The following is a 25,293-nucleotide window of genomic DNA, read 5'->3' as shown; positions in this document are numbered from 1 at the left end:
TGCTTGAGAAACCTGGCATGGTCTTGAGCCACTGTTTCACACAATTCTACAACGTGGTAACTTCTTTCTTCCCTTGTTCTTTTTCTTTCATGAATTTGCCAATGTGGAAAGTGGCTTGGATGGTTTGGATGCTTCAGGGATGGGGCTTGTAAGGTGAGGAAAGTCTCAAGCGTCTTCTGTTCAGCCTTCCTGGCAATAAAGACTTCTTTTAGTATAAGTTTGAAATTCAACTGCAAATGTTTTACCTTGAGGCTTAGGACATTCTGGAGATTCAAGACTTAAGAGATTCTTCTAATTTTATCTCTAATGTGTCTTGGACCTTTAATGTAAGGAACCCCCTTTAGTTTGCAAAGACCATTAGTAACGTGTGCTGGCAGGCCAGCTGTGCTCAAGGCATTTTCCAGTGGTGTTGTACTGCATTTAACATTTGTGGTTCTGTGGCCAGGGTATGTGGTCAGGGCATTAATTCACAGCATTTCTGGAGAACAGCATCCTGGGTGGGCTGTAGAAGGAAGCGATGGAACTAGTCATTAATTAAATTCTGCCTTCTGCAGACAGCCCTACCCTTGAAGGACCTGTCTCTTAGTGAACAAGCAGCAAAGAAACTACTGATTTATGAAAGTTAATCCAGCAAGCTGGACACTGATGTGTTATTCACCAGATTGGCCCCTCCCTGGAGCTTTGCTTGACAGACCTGTTTGGGAATGGGAGAGGGCAGCTCTCCTTTCCTGGAGCTGCTTCTGTTTCTAAAGTTCCACTTCATATCCCATGTTTAAATTTTGCTGTGGCATAAGTATTACCACAGTGAGAGAGAAGCAGGCAAGCTGAGGACTTGAGTATTGACACCTTGTTAATAGCACTGCTCAGTGCGAGAGCTTTCTAACTAAAGTTTGCTTGCAACAGTGTAGTTTTTACTTACTTGCGCTAAAAATAACTCTTGTTAGGATTTGTACTAACAGTAATTGTTTTTCTTGATCGAAGTGCTAGTTATAGCACATATTTCATATTAGGCCTGTAAAATATATCGTCTTCCAGTAATGGGAGAATTGGGGAGGCTCAGAGGTGGCAATAGCAGGAGAAACAAAAAATAAAGCTGTAGGATTACAGCGTTGCTGTCAGCCGTTTCAACTTGAACTACTGTATTTTTACCAGCTGCTTCTTGAATGTGCTGGGGAGCAGTTTGAGGGAAGAGAAACAGAACCTGGAGCAGGCACTAACTTACCCAAACCACTGTGGCTCCAATTTTAGAAATGAAAATAAATATCGAACATACATATAATCATATACAATGGCAAAGACAGACACAATGACGTCTCAGGCTTTCTCTGTGGTGCTACTGGCATGCAGTAGAGTAATTGCCACATTATCCAGCTCAATTTGAATGGAACTGAGTCAAATTTAATTAGCTCTTGTCTTTAGAGCATTTCTTCACCCACAGCACTTGCAGTCTTTAGGGTCCTGCTGTGCAACTGTCATGTTCTGCACAAAATGCAAGCTGTTAGGGGAATCCCATTCTGAAACCTGCCCTAGTTTACCATTATGTACTATGACTCCTACACTAGCAGTGGTCCAGTTTTTGTTTGTCTGTTTCTTCTAGGATATCTTTACATCCTTATTTCACATGGTACTGCATGGCAGCCTGGCTGGCCCAGCCCTTAAGCCTTGGAAATGTCCTTCATGGATTAGACCATATTTAGACCCTGAGTGTTTTCTTGCAGATTTTTGTTCCATATCTGTCCACAGTCATTGCCACACTGCCTTTACCAAATTACTTGTCACCTCATCTACTCTGAAATTTTTTGCTTCTCATTCATTGATCAAAGGCTATTGAACAGTAAATACCATTTTGGATTTTAGTTCTCTTATTTTTGTGAAGAAGTGCTACAAAGTAATAAGTTTAAAATGCTACCTTATTATTTTAGTTTTATGTTTAACATAAGTACAGTCTTCTAAAATTACAGAATGCTCTTCTAATTCTAATGATAGACGTCACAAAATTGCCCACCAAACTTAAGGAAGGTGCTCTATTTCAAATTCAAAATTGCTGTTCAAATTATACTGAGTATGACTGGAATACTTCCAGAACATTTTAATTACACCTAAATGATAGGAAAATATTTTCTTAAAATACAGCCTTATAAATCTACAGAAATAGTTGTGGAACTCTGAATGCTTAGTTATTTCTTCTGTTCCTGGCTTTTTGCAAAAGTATAAAAAACCCCACTGATTTGTTCTACTTAAAGCTGCTGATGTAGCTCATGTTAAACAGATTAAATACACATTTGGTGTGACTGCATTTCAAATCACATGGTAAAACTAAAATGTGGATAGAGCAGATAACTGTTAAAGACTAAAACTTCAGAGAATTAAGTTGTGCAATGGATGCTTGAGGTGTGGTTTTGTCTCATGCAGGGCTCTTCATCTCGGCTGGTCACCGGCTTTAACAACGTGTGACTGTTACCCCAGCTGTTGAGCCCTCCTTGCTCTGGGAGGGACTTGTTCCTTCTCGGCTGTGTCCTGCCTGGTCGGTTCCAGCAATGGAGAGAGGGGGAGCTTTACCATCCAGCCCCCAGCCAAAGCATTGCTTGCTCAAGTTTTTAAGTTTCCAAAAAGACCTAAGACCAAAATTTTCATGAGTTGATTAAACTATGTTAATGGGGTGATGAGACCAATTTCAAACTTCTTTGGCATAGAACATGTACTTAATGCTTTCTTATGCTCATCTTGAATGAACAGCAGAAATGGAATCCTCCAGTATCAATAAATATTAATTCAGACTATTAAATACATGCCCCATTTTAGCTACATGAATCGTTAAACTGAAGTCTGAAAGGATGGCTGTCCTTACTAGCTGAAAGAATATAAACCATTTAAGAAATAACAGTTTATCTAAGCTCATCTATTTACATATTTATTGGATCTTTCTTACAGTATAATTTCACACCAATAACAGAATATCACTCTCATCCAGACGTCTTGTGAGTCTTTTTCCTTGCTCAGTTCTGTTTTAGACACTCTTTTGATGTACTCATAGGGAATGTCTCTTGTTCCTTTGTCAACATTGCCCCCAAAACATAAGCACAGGCAAGTGAGTGCAGTAGGAAAGGGATTTGAAACAGTTAAGCCAATACAAGAGTAGTCACAGGAAAATTGTTTCTTTCAGAAGGTGCTTAATCACTCTCTGATGACCATTGAAATTGATTCCGTTTGCACAAACGTGGCTCTAATCAGAGCGAATACTGAAATAAACTGTACCTCAGTGGCCATTTGAACAACTGGCTTTGCACAAGTGCCCTTGGTTTTATTTTTTTTCTTGGAAACATTTTCCTTTTTGTCTGTCTTAATTAGATTTATGAGTTCATATACTGCAACACTGATTCCCTTTTTTCCCAAGAAGATTTTGAGCTGCCAAGGTACACCTTGAAACTCCTATTTTTTTATGAGCTTAGATGACACAATGTAGATGCTTCTTGCTCGGTGCAAACCATTTACTTACTCACCATTGTTTCACCATCTTTCAAGGAAATCACCACAGGCTTAATGTGTCAGGTACTTCCCAGGTTTTATTGCAGTTATTTGCTATGAAGAAATCATAAAGTACGTCACCTTCTTGCTCAAATTCCGTAGGTCTTTATCTTGAATTCTTCTGCTCTTTTAAATAATTGTTTCTGTAAACAATTCTATTGTTTCTTTCACATTGGTTCACCTAGAACGCAATTCAGTCTTTGCTCATTAGAAACCAATCGAGCCTCATAATAGTTGTCCTTCCTAAGCAGCATGGCTAGCCAAAATACCGTACATGTTTTCCTAGTTAGGATAGGAAATTGTAAGGAAACAAGAGTCCTTTGATGCCATTAAATCTGTTTTCGGGATCTGTGATTACAGTTCCTGCTTTCTCAAGCATGGGAGAATTCAAAACACAAGAGTATCTTCCTGCTGCAGCCTCTTTCAGCCAGCACCCAGTACAAAGGCCTCTGACTTTCCTGGGCAGGCTTCAGCGCTGCTGTGAGCTTTGTCATTATGTTGTTCCTGAGCTTTGCCTTTATTTCTTCTGAACTGTCTCCCACCTACTGCTGAGCTCCGTGGGCAGCCTGCAGAACCTTCTCTGCTGCTAGTGTTCAAACTGCTGAGCAACCTTGTATTTATCTTTGGTTTGCCAAAGAAACATTTGCTAAGTATTCTTTTGCAGTCCTTATTACTGAAAGATGGTGGTTAAGTCCCGCAATTTCAACCCAAGCGACAAACACTATATGAAGAACTACCTCAGGAGGATGTGGGAGAATGATCACTTCTACTTGTTCAAAATAAGACCTACATATTCTTAACATAAGAAACTTGTTGCTCTTACAGTGAAACTATTTGTATTAAAATTTTATTCAAAATGGTGTTTCCAAGTGTATCTAAGACAGCTAGTGGCAGGTCTTGGTGAAATGCCGTTGTCCCTGCAATGTTTGAAAACATAGAAGAAAGTTTCAACAACTTTGTCCCTGCTTTGTATTAGAAAACCAAAGCGTTAGAAAAAAATGTATCATTAATAAGATTTTCTTTTTATTGCAAAATCATTATTAAGGCCAATGTGAAACTGTATCAGAGATTTTGAATCAAGTTGTGAGATATTCTGGGTGTTGTAATTCCCAGTTAAGACAAAGTCAATTGGGATGTATGGGAGAATGCATAAATTTCACCATTGATTTTAGTAAGAAATCAGTGAAACAATAATTTTAAAAGAGTGAAGTATTTAGACTTCTAAGTAATTGTTACACAATTTGGAAGCAACAGTTACCAAGTATCAGAGCTCTTTAGTGCTCTTCTCATTATTTTGTGTGCTTTTTACATATGCTCTGTGGAAGTAGCTGTGCTAGAACTGGACAGTCATCCAAATTCTGTCTTTAACAGATAAGTTAGAGCCAGTGCTTTTATTCGAACCAACAAACGAGAGAACTGGATACACGCAACACTGCTTGCAAAACTGCAGCTCTTACTGCCTGAGGCTACCGATGACAGGCATCGTTTCCTCGTCTGGAGGAGCCGCCGTGAGTTACAGCCCGGGGGTGTGCGCGGGAACCCGGCGGGCTCAACCCGGGGCCCTGCGCAGACGTGTGGAAAAACCACGCACTTGCTGGCGGTGCGGGGAGCCACGCTGCGCGTTTCCGGCGCGGAGGAAGCGGCAGCAGGAGAGTGCGGGCAACCCCGCTGCGTCCATTTGGTTGGGCTTGATCTGTACCTGATCGGGAGGGGTTAAGAACATGATTTTTAAAAGGAAGAAGGGGGGAGAATTAATGTTTGGCATTGCTGTTGCTTCCGGCTGTCAGAGCGACGATCTCCACCCGGGATCTGTGCTGCTCTGCGGTGAAGCCGTGGCTGCCGCTACCTCCGCCGCGTTAGCCGCCCGGGTTTTGAAAATAGCGCGCACCTCCGCAGCGCCGGCAGCTCGGCGCTCACGATCCCTCGGGGACCCGTGTCCCTCCTTCAGCGCCCACCGCCAGCCCTCATCCCGGCGCCCACAGCCGCGGCTGTTCCCCCGGCGGCGGAGCCGGTGAGTGACCCACACCCCCCGGCGCTGCGCCGCGCTGCCCCGCGTCCACGGCCGCCAGGGGGGACCGGACAGCGGCTGCCGGCCCCGCGCCCGCCCGCCTCCCGACATGGTATCACCCGAAACCCGTGTCCCGCCGTGGCGTGGTATATCCCGGTGCGGGAGGCGCTTCCCAAGGCCGGGTGCGCCCGCCGCCCCCCAGCCCGCTCGTCCCCCGCGCCGAGAGGAACAAGGGCGCGCCCGCCGCTCCCTGTCTTTGTGTGCGAGCAGGCAGCGCCGCGCGGGCGGGCCCGAGACACAGCGCGGCAGAGGGCGCCGGGCAGCGTGAGAGGCGGCGAGCGGCGCGGGCGGGCGGCGGTTTGGAGAGCCGCCGCGGGGGCGGGAGGAGGGTGGAGTGAGGAACGCGGGGCGGCGGCGGAGGCAGCGGCGGAGGCAGCGGCGGGTCGGGGGGCGGGGAGGGAGGCAGGCCGGCCGGCTGGCGGATAATGATGGCGTGGTGTACGCGGCCGCTGGGCGGCCGGCAGCGCTGAGGGGAAGGAGCAGGCGGGACCCCCGCCCCCAGGTAGGCTGACTCGGGAAGTTTGGGGCGAGGTGCCGGGGCGGGTCTGCCGCGCGCCCCGCAGGCCCCACAGCGCTGAGGCACCGCCACGGGGGAGCCCCAACTTCGCGCCGAAACTTGGGGCTTCCGCGCAGCGCGGAGGCGCCCGGGCCCCTGCGCCCCGCCGAGCCACCGCTTGTGCGGCGGGGTCCGGCCCGGGCCCAGCCTCCGTGGGCAGCAGGAAGGGCCGGGCGCTGTCCCCCCGCGCCGCCGGGCCCGAAACGGCCGTTGGCGGGAGGGGCGGGCAGCCGGGAGCCGCGGGGGGGTCGCCCGCCGCCGCTGCATCCCGCGCCGGAGCCGCCAGGTCGGTGCAGCTGGGGCTCCGCGTCCCGGCGGACACAATGGGCTTTATCCCGCGGGGAGGTCTCGGGCGGCGTTTCCCACCCCGAGTTTCAGATTCGTGTCACACGCCGGCGAGGCCCCGAGTTAATGGAAACTCTCTCTTTCTGCAGATGGCTTTCCGGATACCGCGATCCGCACCGGGGATAATACCCGATGTGGCCATTTACACGCTTTGATTTCTTTCTCTCCACGTCTGCTCCCCAGCGCTCCATTTCCGTGAGGGTGGGGAGGCTGGCCCAGTGAAAGGCTGCTTTTCGCATCTCCTGGGGGATCTCATCTGCCTGGTGTTGGAGGGTGAAGGCTTTGTGCCTGGGAGCCGTCGTTGCCATTCTTCTTCGGGAGTCGAGGGAGCTTTCGCTCTGACAATGATGAAAACGGAAGGCAAAGGGGAGAGGACTTTAAGAAGTGCTTCCCCACACCGAAATGCCTATAAATCTGATTTCCATGCTATCAAATGCTCTTTTGATGGCATAAACAATCCTGAAAATTCTTCCAACAAAACAGGCTTGCATCAGAAGCTGAGCACCTCTGCCAATGGAGGGGGAAATGACCCACACAGTCGAGGCAGAGCTGCCACTTATGGCAATAGGGTACACAAGATCAAAAATATGTTTCTGCAAATGGGAGGCTCTTCTTCCACACCTTCTTGTGAAAGCAGTCCACCTGCTGAGACCAAGTTAATCAGCCGGGCCACGGCAGCAGAGTACGGACCTTCTCCAGGTAGCCCATCTTTCCTCATTGTCCAAAAAAATAATCTTCTTAATACAAGTACCAGCCCCTGCGGCAGTCCTGTGGATTCGTTGTCTGTGCCTTCCGCTGCTGACAAGGTCATTCGTAGCAACAATGAGGCAGACTTGGACAAAGTTGCCTTGGCAGAAAAGTTTTCAGAGACCAGGAAGCTATTTGAGAGAAATATAAAACAACGCAGCTCAGTGGATAGATACTCCCCCAGCAAATGTGAAAGAAGTGAGGATAAGAGAAGAAGTGGTTCAGCTTCTGATTCCAGCAATGTGGTGGACCACTTCAGTTATGATGCAGAAGCCAGTCTTCCAGTTACGCTGGAGAAAGTTGAACATCAAGGTAATGAGGAGTCGAAGCAGCAACATCCCACTAGTGGTTCCAAATCCTCCTTCCTGAATGCAGGGCCCATTTCAAGGAGGCTGGAAAGCTTTCTGGGTGACAGTGATACTGAAGAATCCAAAGAAATTTCCAAAAATGATAGTCCTTTGAATCAGGACCCTTTGAAAGGCCACTACAGTTTGGATTCATCTGCTGTTGCTGAAGGTTGTCTGGAGGAGGCTGTGTCCACCAAAGTGTCAGTGATCCCCAGAGATGAGCTGAGCGAGGTCCTTGGCAAAGACAAAAGAGAGCAACTGGTACTTGAGAGAAGCCTGTGGGATATGGGCGGTACACCTGGTCAGGAGGCTCAGCGGAGATCAGGTACTGTTCTCTCCCAGGTTTCCCCTGTGGCGGGGACTTGTGCAGAACTGGTTGCACGAGATGAAACCTCAGGGCATGAAAAAGGTTTGGAGAAAGATCACATTGTTCAAGAGGATCAACCACTCAGATGTCAAGTACAGGAAGGCAAGAAGAGCGACTACTCCTTGGATGTAGTAGAAGAGTTTACAGAAGGCAGCGAGACCAATTGGGAGGAGGAAAGAGAGGGGATGTCTGTGAAAGATGGACCAGTTACACGAGTTCAGGATGTTCTAGAGCAGGAAGGGGATACTGAGGAACAGGAGCAAGTGTTAGAAAAGCAGAGTGAGAACTTGAGTGCTTTCGGCATAGAGAATGCAGCTTTTGATGATGACAGGGATACAGAGCCAGAAAACCAAGGGCCTGAAGGCAAAGAAATTTTGGAGGGAGAGGAGGAGGAGTATATGTATGACAGTGAATATGAGGAGTTTCCTGGACTTTCTGAAGAAGAAGATCCTGAGCCAGACCGAAAAGTCAAATTCTCAACAGCTCCTATAAAGGTAAGGACCTTTGAATTTTCCGTATTTTATTGTTTCACAGTCAGAAGTACCCAGGAAATACATTTTTGTGGTGATTTTTTTCAAAGCCCTAAAACCCCTTAAAATGTAAGTTTATAGCTTTTATTCAAAACTAAATAAGAGGGAAGTTATAACCTCTCTGCAAAATTTATAAATTAGTCACAAGTGATTTGTGAGTCACGGCAGCTTCATGAGCTAGTCAGCATAGCGAAACACGTGAGATTTTACTTAATGGACGTTTGCAGGAACACTAAGCTTTTAGGAATAGATATAAACGAATGTGATCTTTAATACTTGCCTTCATTTGTTGAAAATTGAGGCATTCCATTAGGAAGGGTTTTTTCAGTTTTGCTTGTACAAAAGTTTTAAAAAGAACAAAACAAAAACCTCATAGCAGACCTTCAGATTCAACTTCAAACTGGTTTTCAGATGTAACTGTGAGAAAATATCAAATGATTTATTCCTTTTATGTAAGATTTTAGAATTCTCTCTAATAATAGCCATACATATGTTGTTGGGGTTTTTTACTGGCTTCGTGAACAAGCTGTGTGAGTGTTAACACAATTACTTCGGAGCTATGAAGTTGCAGAAGTAGAACTTACAGGGCAGACTGGATAATGGGTAGTGTAAGTTAAAACACTAACGAGTTAGAAAGACTTAGGTGTCTGATCTTCCTCTACCAAAAATACCCGCAAAATAAGTCATTCCACAGTTCAGACCATATTTACCTATAGTCTCATTGCAGACTTCAGTTATTCTAGTCCTTCTTAAGGTTTGTGAGGAAATTTGGGGGATGCACACCACGATGGAATTGGAAACTGTCCAGACTTTCTCAAGTGTGCTTCTCTTCTTCTACTATTACATGGATGAAAAATAGTGTCTTTAGTAAACTGTTTTTACACTTTGTTTCTACACAGTCAAGGCTCATTTTTACTGATCACAGGGATGTAAAAATTCAGAGTCCTGTACTTCCTGCAGTGGAGAGCTGTAGTTTCCCAGTTTGTTAAACACATGCCTGTTCTGTACCCCAGAAAATGCTTTGGGTGTGGCAAAATTAAGAGGTTTTTTTACATGTGGGTTTTTTATAGTCTCTCCATAGCCAGACCGACTTTAAATGGGTTTCTTGCAGTTGATGCTGCTTTAGTGGTGACCTGGAGCGCTGAAGAAGAGAGTGCCACGATGGGGAAACTGCATAATGAGTGGTGCGGGCTGTGAGAGAGCCGGAGGGGCATCAGTCCATTTCCTCTCGCATTTGTGCACTGCGTATCTGAGGAGAGTGCTGTGTAGAGTCTACTGTAAATGTGTGTTCGTTGAGTGACTGCTGGTTGCCTGCTGTAGGCAGGGTTTTACTGATCACTGCTGAAATCCTACTGAAGCAGTGGCTCTAACAGACTTTTCCTGCCTTCTCTGTTACGTCTGTGCTAGACTTAGTTCAAACCATTAGCAGAGATCTCTGTGCCAACTGTGATGGAAGCTCTCCTGGAGACAAACCTCACTTTCTGGTAACTAGTGCTGTTCAATTACAGCTGCTTCTCTGAAAGCCACAGGATCCAACCTGTACCAGATCAGCAATTACACAACCAAGAGATGAATGGTTAGTAGCAACTGTTAGCAGGTTTCCATTAAAAATAACGTAGTTCTTGCCATAATGCCCCACTTGGATTGGCAGAATAAACTGTACTTAATAGCAATATGGTCAGTGAACTTTCTTTATAAGGCCCTAAAATTGAAGCTTGTGCTACTTGCCTTTATCCCTTTTCAGTGAAACTTGACTATATCTTTTCTATAATGGGTGTAGGGATCTCTTCCTCTATGTCATTTTCAATAGCTTTTTCCCCTCTGTTCCACATGCTGAAGCGATGATTTATTTTCCCTTGTCTGTCTCTTTGTTTCATATTTTCTATGATACTTGGTGGGAATGAGTCCTGGTATATGGTTTTTGGCTTTTGTGTTCTGTAAAATACAGCATTCCAACTTCTTTTGCACTTCCACAGAATTGTTTTTAGTAATGTATGTTTAATATCTCATTAACTTTTTAGAAAAATCCCACTTTTACTTGACAGAAGGAAATCTCTCATTTGACTTTTTGCATAGATTTTAGTGCATCTTAAATTGGAAGAGGAAATAAAAATCCTGAATGGTAGGAAAAGATTATTCCTAGTCCCCACCATAGCTTAGAGCAGTACCATAGTGAGAAAGTAGCTTCTTTCTTCAGCTTTATTTAGACTAATAAGTTGGACTGAAATGTGAGTGCCATTCCAGACATCCATAGCCACAGAGAAGGGCTGTGTTTCTTCTCCTCTTGGGCACTCCTGAGAGGCCAGGCTGGCCTTAGCATTCTTGCTGTTTTCCTTCTGCACCTCTTTAGTGATTATGAAGAAACCATCTCTGTCTTTGGCAGTTGCTGTTCAGCAGGTGTCTGGTAGAGTTGGAGAATTCAAAACATGCAAAAGGTGTTTGGGCAAGAAAAAGCATGTCCTCAAATCATCAAAGTTCTGCAGCGATGGAGCTCTGATATTTGATGTACCCAAAAGGGAAGCTGGATATGTATGTAGGTAATGGATGCAATTTACACACGGGCACCCTAAAACCAGTGTTTAAGCTGCAGCAGCAAAGAGAACTTGATTAATATCTGTGTTTGGAAGTTTCTAGTTGGTTGTGAAATTGGCAGGGCTTTTCAGTGGAAGGAGACTGTGGAGCTCCCAGGGGATGTGTGAGGGAGCTGTAACACTGTTAGCCCTGCATCTGACCTGTGCTGGAGATCCATAATTGTTGACATCTGTAGCAGGGCTTAAGAACATAATTTAATCTGATAATTTCAGGAAAGACAGAACATAATTATGCAAATACTCCATTATTTTGAGTTGCTCTATGCCTGTGAAAATAAGCATAGATGAGACTTTTTAAAATAAATGTTTCAATTCTGTAGAAGCTGGTGATAAATGAGGTCTGGGAAGATTTCGTACTTCCAGTGGGTGATCTGACTCTTTTGAGTTCTGCTGCTGTTTGATCTCTGCAAACCTTAAGGAACATTATGTCTCGGTTGCTTGTTTTTCCTGCGGTAGTGAAGAAAGTCATACTGTACAGTTATTAGCAGAACTTCACAGACTGGATTTGTGTTATGGTACATGAGCTATTTTTAGTCTCTTGTTGCCACATATGAAGCCAGTAAGGAATGTAAAGCACACTCAGCTGTCCAAGGTATTTGCAAGGGAACTGATTTTGTCTTGAAGTTTTCTAAGTAAACTGTGTAAACAATCAGCATTACAGACAGTGCAAATAATGTCAGGTAATTGTGCTGTCATCCCTTTATATTTGACTTTGCTCTTGTAATGTAAAGGTTAAACTCACTTTCAATTATGTGATTACCTTGAAAGGCTTTAATTAACATAAGTGTAATGACTGAGTGCTGTTTGACATTTTTAATTTTGAAACTTTCCATTGGGAAAACAAATGCCTGTTTCCAGTTTGACTTCTTGAGATGATTTTGCTTCTGACTCTGTCAAACTTTGTCCTCAAAACCTTTAATAGCACTGTGACTAAGTTCTGCAATGGTTTATGATTCTTAGAAATTCTGTAGCCCAGGTGAACTGAAAAGATAGTACAGCTGCTATTGGCTTCTGTGTGTTTAATTAGCAGCGTTATCCAGTTTATGTTGCATGGGAATGTTTGTTCCCACCTTTTTGTGAATGATACTTTCTTTTAAGATTATTAAGCTAAGAACACAGGTTTGTTTTTTTGTTTTGTATGTGGTTTTGTTTGTTTTTAAAAGGCAAAGAAAAAACCCAAACCTTCCTAAAGCCTTTACTTTTCTATTTGTCACAGTTGAGCTACAAGTTTAAACTTAAATTAGGAAACTGAAAGCAGTTTCATAGCTCTGAAGTTCTGAAGCTCAGTTTATCCCTTGCATCAACATTACAATGTCTGTAACTTAACAGCGTAACAACTTCTCTTCATATTTTTATCTCAAACTCTCCATGGTACTTTTCAGTGACTTTTCACAAAAATAACCCTGTTATGTTGTGTTTGCATCTGAGAGTATGACATTTCCTGCTGGCTGACTTAACAGTATGAGCGGGGTGTTAAAAACACAGAGATTAACTGGAGGAAGAAACATATTTTCATACATGTGAAAATCTTGTTATTTTGTTGTCTTGTGTTTTTTTTGAGGAAAGATAACATTGAAACTCTTATTGAAGTTCCAATTTTCATAGAAGTAAAAAGTTTATTACAGCTGAATGCATTTAATTTTACTATAGATTTACCTTGTTTTAGAAAGTTCTTCATCCCATGTTTCTGATGCCTTTCTGGTCCTTAATATGATTCCATGACCTTTGTTCACCTCTCCAGAAAGAGGCACTTTCAACTCAAACTTTCTTTGGATTTTTTTTTTTTTTAATCATGCATCTTCCTTTTTTATTTTTTAGCAAATATTTGATATGCAGGTAGATTGATTTGGCATTTCCAGAGGTTTTGGATGAGAGTCCAGAGGCAGGGTATAGGGCTGTAGAGCAGAAATCTAAACCAAAACAGAAAAAGCAAAGAATTTCTTTTTCTATCCTGGCTCACTGCTGGAGCAGCTCGACTCTTTACATTGATATCTCAATGTATTTCTAAACAGAATATTCCCTGAGTGCAGTTATATGACATACTAGCTGCCCTGTTTTATGTACTTGATGATACTATAAAACTACAGACAAATAAGAAAACACTGAGGTTATGGGTGCCAGGTGGGGGGACAGTGAGGACGGCAGGTGATAACCTGCTGTCCTTTCTCCTTTTTTTAGTCCCTCCACCTGATAAATTCCTTGCAGTTTCACCTCAATGTGACAGGAAAGAGAGAGATATTTTTAAAGGTAGTCTTAAAATACTGCTTAGTTTGCGTCAGGGTTGCAGATTTGTGCCCTCACTGATGGCAGAGCTGCACCTGCAGCTTAAAGTTACTTATTCTTTTTGACTTAATGTTAGCTGATCACTTTGCATGTCCAGCCTGTGCTGTTTTGCTCTGAGAACAACTGTGGGGCACAGGAGGGAGGAAGGAGAGTGAATAGGTGGCGCTTGAGGATTTTATGGGAGATGTAGTCAAAAAACACTGAGGAGGTGGCAGTCAGCAAATGTAAGTGGATTCATAGGAGACAAGTTCATTAGCTCAACTGTTAAGCTGCTGAAAGATTCAGCATCACTTTGATAGTAATTACTGTTATTAGCACCTGAGAATATTTAACCTAGACTCATAAAGAATGAAGAGGCAGTAGTTGAACTTAGTTGTAGTTTACTTTTTGAGAGATGGAAAAAAAATTATCCCTTTTCATGTCATTCTAACATAAAAGAGAAGCTGAACACTCAGAAGGACATCAGTAAAAAGAAGTGTGCCTCCATTATCTCAGTATGTTTTGTAATCTTGCATCATAAAGGTGTAGTGTAGCAGTTCTTAACAGGGTTCTTATATTTTTATGGAGTAGTAAAGTATTATTCCAAAAGGCAACATGCAGATTATTTAGGTTTATTTCTCGTTTTCCTCTTTCACTCTCTGATGTGTCTTGGTATAGCGAGATGATCCTCCTTTTCAGACCCTGGGGAGCTGACCATTACTAGTGACAGTATTACTGCAGATGAGTTAATAGTTGATCTGGTATGGGAGGGTTATTGTGTTGTTACTTCTTCTCATGACCTTTAGAAAAGAGCCAGGTCAACTATTTTTGTGTTGAGTGTTATTGTTTTGAAGTTCCTTGTACCAGTTTGCTCACTATTTAGATTTGGTCAGGCCAAGATTTTTGTTTTAGTGAATACTAAGTAAACACACATATCTCATTACTCTGGGTTGCTAGACTTAAACTGGTGATACCAAGACACCTGTGAAGCTTATAGATGTTCACAGTCAAATCACTTTCTGTGTATACATAGTCTTTCAGGAGGTGAGATTTTTGGGGGATACCTCCACTTTATGTAGTAGTTTTTGCCTCATCTGGTCATATCCTGTTTCTATGTAGTTTTTCTGTCTGTCTGTCAGTCAGAGGGCAGTGCCACCTCAGCTGAAATGGTGGTGACGTACAGCCAGGTCACAGCAGCGCTCCACTTCCATGGAGGGACAACATGGATCATCTCTCAACTTCTGCTCTGAATGTTTGAAATGAAATAAAATCAGTGTACCAAATTGGAATGGATGGTTTTCTCTGTCTTCAGTATTTCTTTCATTGGGATTTAAAAATTAAATCCCTGAAAGTGAGTGTTTCTCCTTGTGGAATACACAGCATAACCTGAAACAGATACCATGTTGTCTTTCTTGCTCTGTAGCTAGCTCCAGTGCCTTTGCTACTGCAGCAAAATACAGAACTAGAGAATAAATCTTATTGTTTTTATTGAGAATTAAGTAGAGAATAGTAGGTTTGTTTATTATTAAATTATTCATATGAAATTACCTGTACTGTAGATCTGAAGCAAGGTTGCACTTATGCCTTTGTGTAAACTGAGGTGGTCGGGGTGTTTGGTCAGGGCACACAGGGATCAAGTGCAGAAGTGCACGCAGCCTGTCTGTCCGCCTGTTTGGTAACAGAAAATACTACATTGAGTGTAATAGCATATAATATTAACCTGTTTAACAGCTACCAACCATTCTGAATACTTTTTGAAGAAAAGTAAGTCTAGTTGTTTTAAAAAAAGGAAAAGTAATCACGATATTTCTGTTTGCTGATTGAAAGATTTGGTAGCATGAAATGATTTAAATCTGGTGTGGTCACTTTCACTTAAAATGTAACAGACAGTGGTAATAAACTACTAACTGTACAGCTTTTGGAAACAGAGGGAAGAGTGGTTGGTGGTAAGGAGAGGTCTGCTTTAACTGAAGAGGAAGATTGTAAGAGTAAACTGTAAAATGTACGTTATACTTCAGTCCCACTTCAGTGCTACTATTTCGAGTGATTGTTCATGTTTGCCCAGGCACTTCGTTTTGCCAGGTGTCACAGGGGCCATCAGTTGGAAAAGCTGACTCTGTTCACTATTAGATAACTTTCTCTGTGCTGTAGCCTGTGTTTTTGACGTGCAGCTTTACTGAATGTCAGTAAACTCGCATGTTCAAAGTAAGAATTGTGTTTCAGAAGAAATGTGAATCAGATGCAGTGGTCCTTGCTGGGCGGGGTGTCCAGGCAGGGCTGTCGGTGACACCCCAGTGCCTCTCTCAGCCCCTCAGTGTGTCCCGCAAATACAGCCGTGTTCCTTCAGAACTGTAAAGTGATGTTGATATTGCTTCCGTTCAAATTGTTTGTGAACTCTTCTGGGCAGTTATTGATTTATTAATCTTACTTTTTAATTACTTTTGTAATATTCTGCTTTTGATCTTGCTCAAAGAAATCTGATCATCTAATAATGAATGGAGGTCTTTGGACTGTGTTTTATGACTCCATAGCAGTTTCATGTGAACACATGGTGAATTAGTGTCTCCTTTCTGAAGAGTTTACCCCGTAACAAAATTAACATTCTGCTAAAACTAACATAGTTCTTTAAGTAGAGCTTTTTATGTGCTGCCAAGAGTTTGAACTAAGTGAGGTACTGTGATAATGCCATTTTCTGTGATAGCACTAAGATGATACAATGGAGATTTATAGTTCTGTCTGGTAACAGGAACTGAATGGTGGGATCTTCTAGAACAAGGGTGTCAAATGTAATTACATTTATACAGTCCTGAAGTGTAACTACTCCTACATTTATACAGTCCTGAAATCACATTCGGCCCTTTGAAGGCAACCGTGAGGCTGATGGGGCCCCCAGTGAAAATGAGTTTGACAGCCCTGTTCTAGATAGTAGCCTGTTAGGGGTTTTTTTGAGTGCTGATCTTGATGATGTTGATGTTAACACCTTCACAGAAGGAGGCAAACTAAAATTTGCATTTTAAAAGTTATTCCTTTTTCTGGTGTGAGGAATACAGTTTGTTCTATCTCCAAATAAATATACTTGCTTTCCAAGGACTAAGTATATATTTGAAAATTTCCAGTCTTGTGTCTTAACAATTTGATTAAAATAATCCTTAAAAATTCAGCCCTCTGTCAGAACTTTCTTGGATTCAAATTATTTTTATTCATTCTAAAGAAAAGAGATCTTGAGCGCAAAAAGAAATTTCTTTTCAGATAGCAGGGTTATGAATCCTTTATTAGCTTGACAGGATCCAGAAGTTACTAATGTTAGGTTAAACTTCTGGCTATTTAGCAAGCTATAAAGGCTTGTAAAATTCACGTGGTTTCCACGGCAAAATTCATCTTGTTTCTCCTATGTAGAGACAGTAGCTTGTGTTTGCTAAAGCATATGTTTTAAAAATATCACTTGCACACTAATAATTTTACAATCTCTGGCTAGCGGTGGCTTCTAAATAGTAAGATTAGAATTTCTTTTGTCCCTAATGTGTTTGATTCAGTAACTAAACCCCGCCAGACACAGTGCAGGGATGAACGGTATTTAGCTTTCTCATCAGTCTTCTAAACTGAAACTTGTAACTTGTATTATTTATTATCCACATTTTAACTGTGTTTAATATTACTTTCACTACTTGGCAAGAACAACAGTTCTGTGTTTCCTGTGTTAGTATAAACAATTTTACTGTTTCCGTCTCATAAAAATTAATACCATGTTATAATTCTACATATACACAATAAAAATTTCTGTCTTTTGCCCTTGACTCCTTGGCCATCGTTTTTTGGTGTATTCATGCTTCTCCTTTTGTTATTGCAGTGTTTGGCTTTTGGTTATATATGAGTTCTGCTTTTCCTCTATTCTTTGTAAATTCATTTTTTGTCCTCAAAATTATTTTTCTGAAGTCAGGGAGTGGGGGTGGGTGGGTTTCTTATCTGGTCTTTCTATCTGGTCTTAATTGTAAGGTTATGGTTTTTAGACTATTACCTAAGTGTTCTCGCACACTTGCCATCTGTCACTTTGAGAGAAAAGTATGAATTTTTTCTCTTATTGGATTAGTTATATTTCAGATTTTTATTTCAGGTTTCTCTTAAAAAAGCAAGTGTGCATGAATATTAGTAGTCTTCATTTGCATAGATATGTTTGTGCTGTCTTTTTATGAGTAACAACTATAAACATCACTGCAATCCAATCCACCACTAATTTTAAATTCTGTGATCCACTCATGGTGGATGATCAATTTCTATGGTTAATTTTGTGTCAAAATGGGCAAATTCTGTGAGACTCTCAAGTACGATGCTATTACTTTTGAGTTGGAAAAGTATCTAATAATTTCTAGAAATTCCAAAGATATTTTAGTGCTGGCAGCCTAAGACATGCAGCATATGTAACGCAATATGTTATGATGGTGCAACTTTGCTTCCCCCAGTGTTCCAGCACTTTACGGTTGTGTAAGGAACCCGTCAACCCTTTGCTAATGTAATTCTTCAGTAGGTAGTGACCACTTGCGTCATCTTCTGCTTCATTAGACCAACGAATTGTAAAGAATCAAGAAAAGACAGTTGTCATTGTCTCCAAAACTAATTGCTACCGTTCTCCAGATTTTGCTCATTCAGTCATTTGATAGTGATCTTTAACATTTTTGTCATATTATTAATACTAGATCATATATACAGTTATAAATAAGCAAACTTTTTTTTCGTGCCTCAGTATTTGATTTGTTCTTAAGAACTCAAATATTCTCATTAACAAGCTAACATTTGTTTACTCATGAACTTCCTTTTTACTATTAGTCAAGTTATAAGACTAACTTTAAACTATATTTTTGGAGAAATTGTTTTTTCTTCTGGGATGGAAGGGAACCAAACTAGCCTGGTCTTGTTCCAAAGAGAGACTAGTGCTTTATTAAATGCTTCTGCTTCATATCCTATTTACTGATTTGTGGGGATGGGGAGGGAGATTAATTAAAAGAACTTGGCCACCTTTTTCTGATACTGATAGAGTAAGGATACTTGAGACCATTTGGACAGTTTTCTTGTCTATTTTGCGTATTTTTCTGTAAAGTTTATGGAAGACAGATACCATTAAGATAATTTTTCTGTGTCCAGTTGTTGCCCACTGGTGTCTGTATGGTAGTCCAAAGGAGTTTTTTCGTTTATTTACCTTTATGCAAGACTTAAGAAGAACTTTTCAGGAAGGTTTTATTGGGGGAAATGTAAGGCTTGTGAGAGTGGATTTCTTTCTTACCTCTCAGCCAAGTGGATCTAATCCTGCTCACTTCCCAGACCATGCCATGGATACGTACTGGACTGCTATGTGACCATGACATGTTTCTGGAGTAGCCGTTTTGCAGGATTTCGCGGAGAGTTTGTGAAGCTCTCCTCCAGCTGTAGGCTGGCGATGAAGCAGTGAGCTCCCCATGGGAAATACTGATTTATATTTATTGTTCTTTGGTAATCTGTTTCAGTAACTGTTTTCCTGTGTCTGAGGCTACTGCCACACAGAGCTAATAGACTTGTGAATATAAATTCACTGGGAAAATGTTAAATACAGCTAATTAGAGCTAATTCTGTCTTATTTACATGATTGCAGCTACCTGTCTAGGTAGTCTTAGTGGGAAAATGCAAAAGTTGCAAGAACTTAGTAAGCCAGTGTAAATTAACTTTGTGTCAACACTGCATGTTCTTGGTTAGGGAGATGGCTGCTGCAGCAGCAATCCGTTCTTGTCTTACAGTGATGTTGAGTTAAACACTCAGTGCCTGCAAAAAAAACCTTCTTTTTCAGATAAATTTGAGGTGATGTATTAGTATTATTTTTTCCTGACTTATGAATTTAAATACAATTAATGAACATGCTGATAAATAAAATTAACCTTGTTACATGTAACTCATTCTTCCTTTCTAGATTTCTGTCGTAGTTCCTGTTTGTTTTTCTTTTATTTTTAAGAATTCAGAAATTCAGCTGGAGTGATTACTAAAAATAGTGATGTATGTAACAAGGCATTTCCCTTTCCTGGGAAACTGCATGATTCCTTTGCAAAACCAGAAAACTACATCTATTTGAAGCCTTGCAATTGGCAGATGGGGGTGGGGAGAGAGAAGAAGAGAGGAAGGAGGATTTGGGGTAACACAGTCCTTTAAAAAAACAAAGGTAACACTGTACAAAGAGGACATGACTGATTTCCTTAACTGATTTCTGTTAACTATTTGGTGCATTGACAACACAAAAAGTATTTAAGGAATTATTTCAAAACTTCTAAAATGTTACTTCTGTGTAAGCTGGAAGCTATCTTACAGCAGCAGTATTAAATATATGATTGTTTAGAAAATAGGATCTCTAAAAATAGTACTTTAATTTCTTTACTGGTTTCCTTTCACTTCTATCATGTTTGTAAGGGAGTGGGAAAGCACTAAAAAAGTTTTCTGTTACCTTTTTTAGGTTTTCAGTACTTACTCAAATGAAGACTATGACAGACGTAATGAAGAAGTTGACCCTGTCGCAGCCTCAGCCGAGTATGAACTTGAGAAAAGAGTGGAAAAAATGGAAGTGTTTCCTGTGGAAATAGAAAAAGGTACAAATCAAACCTCGAACATTTGCAAGAGTTACTGTGCACACAAAAATAAAACAATTTTGAACTGTATTTTCCTTGAATTTAGGTCTTGAATTTTTAAATGTGTTTTCAAGCTTTCATTTGTGGCTAGTTCTGTTGGCTTTAGTGAACAGGCCTCTACTAAGTGCAAATTGTCATACTTATTGAGGTTGGGAAGGCTACATTACTGAGTGACAGGTCTACACCAAAACATAAAAATCTTGTTAACTCCTTCAGTTATCATGAAGCTTTGAATCTGACAGACAGTTGTAACTACACAGCAAAAAGCCTTGAAGTAGTATTTAGGTAGATAATATGTTGTAGTTGTCTTGGTATCTTTTGGTTTGTTAACTTTAGGGGTTTTTGGTGTTTGTTTTTGTTTGTTTGTTTTTATTAAGTGAATTTTCATATCCTTTGTGTGGCAGGACTTGGAATACTATGGAACAGCTCACTCCTGCTAAGTGTTACCTCTTGCATTACGTGGCTGATCTTAGATTTTTTTAATCCCTTAGGTGACAGTGGTCTGGGCATCAGTATTATTGGAATGGGAGTTGGTGCTGATCAGGGGCTTGAAAAACTAGGTATCTTTGTAAAAACAATAACAGATGGTGGAGCTGCTCAGCGAGATGGACGGTGAGTTTTTCATTGAATTAATTATGCTTTTTACAAATTTCTAACCAAGCTCAGTTGTTTTCATTGGTTATGCAAAATACTGTGAATAAAAGTACAGAAGCTGAATCCAGCTGAATAAATATTACATTTTTGTTTTATGTTAATGTTTTAAAAACAATTTTGTTTTCCTTAATATAGGACATTTTTGCAATATAAGTGTAGGTCTGCTTACGTCATATATGAGAAAAGCTCAGAATGTGCCCATGTGTAACAGTGCCACAAAATCATGGTGACGTCCCAGAACAGCAGTGTGTAAATAGTATAAAAATATCAAGACAAATACCATGTAAATTTTAATTGGTGATCTGCATAGTAACTGAGGATCAGGAGATGGTTTTTAAGCAATAAATTTCTCTGAACTCAGAATTTCTTATTATAAATACTGGTGGGTTTTAAGTAATACTTGACACGTCAAAAATCTGTCAAGCCAAAATATTTTTTTTTAACTGATGCCTAAGCTTTTATTTATTTTGCAGAATTCAAGTAAATGATCAGATTGTTGAGGTTGATGGCATAAGTCTAGTGGGAGTTACTCAGTTCTTTGCAGCAACTGTATTGAAAAACACTAAAGGCACAGTGAGGTATGTATGTTTTCTATGAAGCAATACTTTATTTTTGTCATTTTTCATTAATAGATAATATAAAACCATAATCTGGAAGTTTTACAAAGATGTTGTTGAAGGTGACAGTACCCCAGACTTATTTCTTAAGTATATCTAATTTTTTTTGCTGCAAGATAATTTCTTTTTCTTCTGTAGGTTTCTGATTGGGAGAGAGAAGCCAGGGACTCAGAGTGAAGTAGCCCGTCTCATTAGTGAGACCTTAGAGCAAGAGAGATGTCTGTATGAGCAACACTATGTGCATGATGATACAGAGCAGGTAAAACATCATACGTACCTACATATTTTTAAAAGTACGTGATTACTACTAAATGCAATAACTCCTGCAAATTGAATGTGTTTTCAATCAAATTGAAATAAAATAAAGGATAGAACAGGCAACTTGATAAAAACAGAAAATACAAACTTCATACATTACTATTATCAAGGCACATGATTATCACTACTTGCTATACTTCCAATGTATCAATAATCCAAAAGATACTTTTAAGTATCAGGTGTAGCTTGTTTTATGCATGGCTTACTCAGCTCTTTTTTGTGGAATTTTGATGAAGGTGCTTGCAGGCCGTCTTTAAAAGGTATCATAGGTATAAGAAACTAAAAAGAAATTGTAACTAGTGGAGACAAGTTTTGCAGCTGTTTTTATTCCTTGATTGTGTGCTTTTGTTATTGCTGCTACCAGAATGCCAAGTGTGTGTTACAGAATGTTGTGATTTTCCCTTCTTGTCAGGATGATGACTATGATGACGATGACGACACATATGAGTCACATTTACATGGAAAATCTGTAGAAGTTTTTGATCTTCCTGAAAACGAAGATATTGGTTTACCACTGGATATGGAGTCAGCACAGTCTCTTCTTAAATTTAAAGAGGTGTGGTAGCAGTTTCTTGAATATTTGTTGTGATGCACTGGGGAACATCTGAACCTTCATGTCCCTCTCATTGTGGTTTTGGGTTTGTTTTCCCAACATCGCCAGTAAAACTCTCTGGTAACTGTTCCTTGAAATATACATATTCTGTAATTTTCTGAACCCAGCTTCCCTATACATATTTGTATTAAATGGGCCTTTGATTTAAATGAAATGTAAAAAAGCTCTTGGAAGCAAGCATTGGAACCCAACACCACCTCCCTCCTTCTTATGGCATCCGAACATTGCATTAAATAGTTATGATACTTCTCCTAGTTCTTCTTTGGCCTATTGGCGTTTAGTTGCTGCATAGTAGAAAGGCTGTAGCTGTGGGGGGAGCATGGGGAGGACAAGTATGTCCATTCTGAATGGTCTCAAGCATTGTGGCTAGATGTTCTTCAGGAAGACAAGAAATTCACATCTAATCTCTTGCTCTAGTCTATGAGGTCTTCTGGGTGATCTCCGTGGACATAAAAGCACTTGATTCTGTAGACAGCATGGTTTTGGCTTGGGAGGGTTTTTCAGGTGATCCCTTCTGGGATTTTTTTATGGTGTATTTTTTGGAAGTAATGAATTTGTAGACCAAATAGAGTGTTCCAGACTGTGAATCCCAAATTAACATAATTGGAAAATTGGGTTCCCTTTTCCCAAGGTTTTTATAAAGGAGCGTATTTGCTTTATTCAGGTCAGATATTTAAGTGGTGCAGTCTTTGGCATTTAGAGGTTTGAGTTTCTTTGTTTAAGTCCCCATCATTTTCATTCTGGATGAGAAAAATATACTGCAAAGAAACTTCCGTCACATGCCGTTTGTGCATACATCAGCCTATTTTTTTAAGGGATCAGTATTTTGCAGACTTCCCTAATTTTGGTCTCTTGATAACATAGATGATGTAGTTTAGTAAGTTGAAATTTCAGGCTATGAATCGCTAGAGAACATTATACAGTTTTTCCAGACTAGGAAGCATAGTAGCAGGTTACAGCATCTTTTCATAAGTGCTATATTTACTAGGGATACAATTAAATTCTTGTTTAGCATCATTACTGCTCTGTTATTAACGTAATCTAAATAAAGGATAGCAATGGATTCATTGGTTTTAATGTGTGTTTGGTGCACTATGCCTTACAAAAAAAAAAAATTTAAAAATCCCCCCAGGGTTACAGATGGAAATTAAGATACAAGAAATAACTTATACTTGTCAAAAAAGGGTGCTTTTGCACACATGTGCTGTTTTCTTAAGGTATGTTAGCAATGATCTTTACATTTGGCTTAGTGTAGCCTTTATCCATTTCTAATAATCCTGTGAAGATTTGTGGTGTACAGTACCAGGCCTAATTTTAAAACAAAGCCAGCATGTTTCTTTCTGAGTGCTGCTAAGTATGAATATTTAGTACTGTTAAATTTTTACTTGATTCTGTGTACCAGTTATCATCGTAAGTGCATTGCTGCCTTTTCATTCTACTGGCACATTGAAACATTACTTTAACATTCTCACCTTTCTTAATGTATAAACAACAATGTGGGATTTTTAACTATATGTGGTCATGTATTGACTCTATTTTTGTAGCAAATAGAATACTGTGGAACTTTTTTGGGGTTTATTTTAACTCTTTTTTTAATAAAAGCTCATGAACACTTCTCTTGTAACTGTCAAAGAATTAAGTTGACTTTATGCTACTATAAAAATGGTTCGAGGAAGAAGAGAATCATGGACAAATACTTCAAACTTGTATTTCAGGTGTCATTTTGTGTGTGCTTATACATTTGTTTGTTTGTTTCAGCTGCAATTAAAACACGCAGTAACAATAGCTGAAGTGAATCAACTGAAGGAGAAAGTAAGTTTTCAAGGAATCTTATTTGGTGCTGGGTTTCTTTAAATTTTATTTCTACCTATGAATTTTACAAAGAAAAGGCTGAATGCAGAAGGCAGCAATTTGTGTGGTGCTTCAGGCTCTGTGTACTCTGTGTTATGCTAGACAGGCATTTCTAAGCTGAAGAGCTGTGCTCAAATTTAAAAAAAACCAAAACACACACACAAAAACCACCGCTGCCATGAAAAAAAGCAACCCCGAAATCCCCCTCTGCCGTTATAGAATGAATGCTTCGATATTACTGGTTAGACTAGAACTGAACACAGTGAAGTACTGTATGAATCAAGCTCCCTAACAAATGCAAGAGCATTTTATTTTCAATGGATGGAACCTGTATTAAATTAGAGCATAGATTTGGCACTTACAGGTAATGGTTTGTGGCTGACTTCCTCTTACCAGAAAGTTATTTCTGTTACCTTGAGTCCCCTCTTTCCCTCCTCAAATTTCTGACCTGCTCTAGGGAAATAATTTTTTCCAGCTTTTCGTTGGTGAGGATTGTTTCAGCACTTCATCCTTTTCCTGAGAAAGAGTTTCTTGTTCATTTTGCTGCTTTTTCCACTGATGGAGGTCTGTGTGTGGCCTTTTTCTAGAAGTATTTGTTGGACTTCTAGAAAAGCTTTGAAAATATTGGTATTAGTACAACTCACTGCCCCATTTTTAATTCAAGAAATTCTTGGTCCTTTCAGTGTCTTTGTTCCGTCAGCAGGTGATCTTAACTGGCTTATAAAGCAGTGATTTCCTCAGTGTAAATGGTGTCCCCAAAGAAGGAGTCATGGACAAACTAAGCAGTATCCTGCCTGCTCACTTCTCCAACGCCTGGAGAACTTCACATGTTAACATTCCCTTTTATAATGCAGCTGCTGTCAAGCTGAAGGGGCCCCGTCCCTTTCCTTTGTTGAAGGGTTGTTTGGCCTTTTATACGTTAGCCCCAGGAAAGCAAACCATGGGTATATCATAATTTATTAGGAAGACCAATGTCCTACAAACAACTCGTCTCTTTAGCTTCATTGAACAAGCTGTTGGTAACAAAGTAGTAGGACTTGTACAGGCTTGTCTTGTACAGGTTAAAGATTCTGTATCTCCAGTTGCCTTTGAAGGTAACTGAAATAGCCCTCTCCAGTGGTATTAAGAGATGGTACAATCTTGAACAAGTCAACATAATCTAACAATAAAGGTCTTACTCGTTTTATCTCTTTAAAAATAAGCAATATTATTGAGGAAGTAGCCAAAGACTCTTGGGTTCAAGTTCTAAACTTACTCTGATTTG

The 25,293-nt window shown here is 40.5% G+C and overlaps 1 protein-coding gene across 13 annotated transcripts in view; it reads left to right on the top strand.

Moving 5' to 3' along the window:
- The window catches only part of LOC102091784 (neurabin-1-like), a 124,171-nt gene that overhangs the window by 76,632 nt on the left and 22,246 nt on the right, over positions 1-25,293 (top strand). For 8 of the 13 annotated variants that reach the window (XM_065068770.1, XM_065068763.1, XM_065068767.1 and 5 more), the window contains 8 exons: positions 4,897-5,033; positions 6,584-8,449; positions 19,805-19,937; positions 20,468-20,588; positions 21,104-21,208; positions 21,386-21,506; positions 21,978-22,121; positions 23,937-23,990. In XM_065068770.1, coding sequence (XP_064924842.1) covers positions 6,839-8,449; positions 19,805-19,937; positions 20,468-20,588; positions 21,104-21,208; positions 21,386-21,506; positions 21,978-22,121; positions 23,937-23,990 — 2,289 coding nt within the window. In that variant the 5' untranslated portion in view covers positions 4,897-5,033; positions 6,584-6,838. Of the gene's footprint in view, positions 1-4,896; positions 5,034-5,189; positions 5,537-5,731; positions 5,858-5,938; positions 6,096-6,416; positions 6,436-6,583; positions 8,450-19,804; positions 19,938-20,467; positions 20,589-21,103; positions 21,209-21,385; positions 21,507-21,977; positions 22,122-23,936; positions 23,991-25,293 lie in introns of those variants that run through there. The other 5 variants (XM_065068775.1, XM_065068762.1, XM_065068773.1 and 2 more) reach the window with 4 other exon arrangements.

Source organism: Columba livia, chromosome 7, assembly GCF_036013475.1.
Source record: "Columba livia isolate bColLiv1 breed racing homer chromosome 7, bColLiv1.pat.W.v2, whole genome shotgun sequence".
Taxonomy (NCBI): Eukaryota; Metazoa; Chordata; class Aves; order Columbiformes; family Columbidae; genus Columba; species Columba livia.
The sequence above is the reverse complement of the archived record's forward strand: the minus strand, read 5'-3'. Positions and strand labels throughout refer to the sequence as shown.